The 3624-nt window shown below is 37.1% G+C and overlaps 1 protein-coding gene across 1 annotated transcript; it reads right to left on the reverse strand.

Moving 5' to 3' along the window:
* Window positions 1-296: 296 nt before the first annotated feature.
* Window positions 297-2491, reverse strand: LOC149563373 (aluminum-activated malate transporter 14-like). The gene is made up of 6 exons (XM_089828143.1): window positions 2170-2491; window positions 1937-2074; window positions 1594-1866; window positions 1254-1375; window positions 988-1131; window positions 297-881 (listed from the first exon to the last, which is right to left on the reverse strand). Exons 1-6 carry the CDS (start codon window positions 2489-2491, stop codon window positions 297-299), a joined length of 1584 nt encoding a protein of 527 aa, XP_089684269.1.
* Between the last annotated feature and the right edge of the window lie 1133 nt (window positions 2492-3624).

Below are 3624 nucleotides of genomic sequence, written 5' to 3' on the forward strand. Positions count from 1 at the left end.
TCATTTTTAAATTGATTATTTGGTATAATTATAATATTATTCGATTAGACATGCATAGTGAAGTTGAAATATGTGCTCCTCTCAGAAAGATTGGGATTAGGAGTAGCTCATGGTGTCAGCAAGATGATATGACAATTGTGAGAGAGACAAAAATGAGACTAGTGTAAATCATTAATACATAAAATTTAATAATTCAACCATAGCATTTGACTTTGTTTTTGGCAAGCTTAATTTTTTCCTTACTGTATGATGTTAAAAATTGACTCCTGTATTAGAGTGTGAATTGAAGGGAAAAATCAGTCGACGTTGTTGATATGTACATATCTTTCCGGCGTTCTTGCAAGAGTGGGTCTCTCGATATAACTACGGGGAGAAGCAGCACTAGTTATGATTAAAGCCTCCTGATCCAACGTCGAAGGATTGTGAGGCTTGAATTTCGCCATTGCCGCGAGCTCTTCCACGGCGTGTACCACGTGCTCAAGCCTCGCTACGATCTCCGCCACCAACCACGCAAACGTAGCCAATGGAAGTGCTTCTCCAAATTCAACGCCGTGTCTCAGCATTAACCTCTTCTCGTCACTACTTTCTCCATGCCATGATCTTCTTCTCGTCGCCCACCTTACCTCCTCTTCTCTATTTTCATTCTCAAGTACGATTTTCTGACTCGGTGTTCTTGTTGTTGAATGCAGTAAGAGCTTTGGTTGAGAATTCAAGGAAACTTGAAGATCCTCCAGTGCATGTTGAACTTCTTCCAATATTGGCTCGAAGTCGTATATTCTCATTTGTTCAATGCAGCTTGACAGCTCTGCCAGTAATTTGGCTGCTTTGTGGGCGACGTTGGTGCATGGCTTCTTCAATGGTGAACGAAGGGAATGAGGGGCCTGAAACGTATGCAAAACAAAAATTCATCAGCTATAGTGCATGCATTGAAGATAATTTGTAAATTTATGGTAATGATACCGAATGAGGAAATGCATACGAATATACCTCGATTTCAGATCGAAGGCATTCTTTCAAGGCCACAATAGGATAAGCCAGATAACGAAGCTTCACTCCAATTTTCACATACTGCTTCCATGGATGCCGGCATCGAAATAGACCATGCCTTGGCTCCCACCTAGCAAATGCCTCCTGCAATTAACATGTACAATCACTGCTTTCAGACGATCCATTTAACATTCTTTAATGTCAAAATTTGTCATGGCTACCACTTAATTAGTGTCTTCTAATAACTATATATTTTTTCGATTTACCAAAGAATCATCGGTAGCCTTTGAGTCCAGCACAGACTTGTATCCTCTGCGTATGATATCTTCTGACTCATCTTCCACCTTCTCATCAGTACGGCATCCGCTGAAATATTCATCCACGCATCCTGGCATCAAATATATCATGCCCATTACATTAGTCAGATATTTTAACAAGTTAATCTACCGAGCTGATAACAAGCCACACCAATCAAAGCGTACTAGTAGTTCATCTGTAACAGCCCATTGCGAAAAACACACATTTTACGCTGAAGAAAACGTTACATTTTCATCACAATCAAAACAAGGATTTTTAACCTGAATTGTTTTCGTTCGGTTTTCTTACTCTGCAGAGATTTCCCAAAGCCTTGTAACTTCCTGACAGTGGAATTGTGAAGATCCTCGCCAGCCCAGGCGGGGAAGATGAGCATACTTACAACCAAACACACTCCACATCCGATGAGTATGGTGGCGAAGTGTTCGTATGCCATGCGTGATATATTCTCCACTCGATATCTAGAGACCGTTATCATGCTGAATGTGAGCAGGAATATAAGCACTGCATAGTCAAATTTATTCTTGAGGGAAGGAAAGAAACGGGCATACGTGGTAGCCGCTCCTGCAAAATGAGTGTAGTGGAGTACTAATTGAGATTTGGTGAATGCAACAAGGTGATTCCAAGAGAGCACCAAAACTCACGCACGATGAAGAGAGCACAAACGCCTTTCCTCGCACTACCTTCTCTGACACGTGGCAAACGAGGAAGGCAAGAAATGCAGCCACCATGTTTCCAATTCCTCTGTTGAGGCCTTTCTTCACGGTAGCCCCTGCTCAAGCAGCAACAACATCCATTCTAAATGTTAGTCGATTAGGGTGAAAAAGATGGTTGCGTTAGAAACAATTAAATTAAACTAACTCATACCCGCAGAGAATTCGAGAACGACGACGACAGTCATGACTGCCCAAATTGCATGGTTACCAAATCCCACCCTGCGGAATAATCGATCCCACAGAAATAACAGCGAAACCGATGACAATGCCAACCCAACATTTATAGCATGCGTAATCCTGCTGGGATCCTCTCTTCCAACATCCATTATGTTTCTACACAACCACATCAAAACATTGCTTATATTTAAGCAATTTTTTCTTAGAAATCCCCCGTTTCGAGACTCATTGTAGCTAATTTCTTCATTAGACGTACTGATGTTAGTTCTGCATTCGCCGCTGCCAAGAGATGCCATGGTACACAAAATCGATTCAATCAAATTTTAGATACAAGAGCTTAAATTTCAAGTAGAGGAGATCCAGCCAACCTGATTTATAATGTAATTTAATCTTGGTTTGAACAGTTACACAAGCACTCAGAAACTCCAAAGAAGAACACCCTGGCTAAAATCTTGGAGCACCTTATAAATGAGCTCAATTGTAGTAAGGAAGCAGATCTTATAAATTCTAAACCGTTCATTTCTTCTTGCGGTTGCCTTACAAGATGGAAGAGAAAAAACTCGGCTTCCCGAATGAATCGGCCTTTGCATTTCTTGTTTTACTAATGGCAGAGATAATATTTGTCGCGGAGAGGGAGAGGGAGATGATTGAGTTACTTTATTTTCATTGTCATGGAGATAATACTTGTGAATTCTGGGTGAATTCTGGGTGGGTGATCTTGCATCTCCTATTTTTTTTTGGTGAATTGTATTCTTAGATTATTAATTATTAATAGAAAAGGCAATTATAAAAAAAAAAGAATTTAAAATTATTTTTATATGTAAATATATAATCTTATAAAATTTAAACGTCTTTCGTTGAAAGTTATTATAGGGAGATTTTATATTATCATTTTTTCTAAATAAGAATATATATTAATTTTAAATTTTAAATTCCATTCTATAGATTGTTCTTTTCGAAATTTGGATGAAATTGTATGATTTCTTTTTCTTTTTTCTTACTTTTTGTATGATGGATAATAGACTTTATTCTACCATGTAAGCCAAGAATGGCTTATAAAGTGGGATCAAGTAAGGGACTTTAGATTTAATAATTAAGTGATAGATTCTTGATTAGAAGAATCTTTAAAGAGTAATATCTATGACTTTTAGATTTTATTGGATGATTTTTTTTCTAGGTGTTCAATATCAAATTTCATGATCTGTCATTTGTCTTGTCATAATTCCCATTTCTAATATTGGATGAGATAGTTTGTGCAAAAACCTTGCAAAATAAAATCTATAAATAATATACGCAACCAATAGCTAGATCATTGATTTTGATTTTTTTTGTACTACTTCGAGATATAGTATTTGAATTTTTTAATTAATATTTTATAAAAATATAAATACATAATTAAAATAAATTTTCAGTTTAAATCTTAAAAAAA

This window comes from Cupressus sempervirens, chromosome 4, assembly GCF_028749045.1.
Source record: "Cupressus sempervirens isolate cs-2001-9-10 chromosome 4, ASM2874904v1, whole genome shotgun sequence".
In the NCBI taxonomy this organism is placed as follows: Eukaryota; Viridiplantae; Streptophyta; class Pinopsida; order Cupressales; family Cupressaceae; genus Cupressus; species Cupressus sempervirens.

Coding starts and splice junctions, on each gene's coding strand:
- LOC149563373 (XM_089828143.1), bottom strand. CDS start 2,491: ATGGCATCTCTTGGCAGCGGCGAATGCAGAACTAACATCAGTACGTCT. Junction 1,132..1,253: donor AGGCTACCGATGATTCTTTG/GTAAATCGAAAA, acceptor TGTTAATTGCAG/GAGGCATTTGCTAGGTGGGA. Junction 882..987: donor GCCTTCGATCTGAAATCGAG/GTATATTCGTAT, acceptor CATACGTTTCAG/GCCCCTCATTCCCTTCGTTC.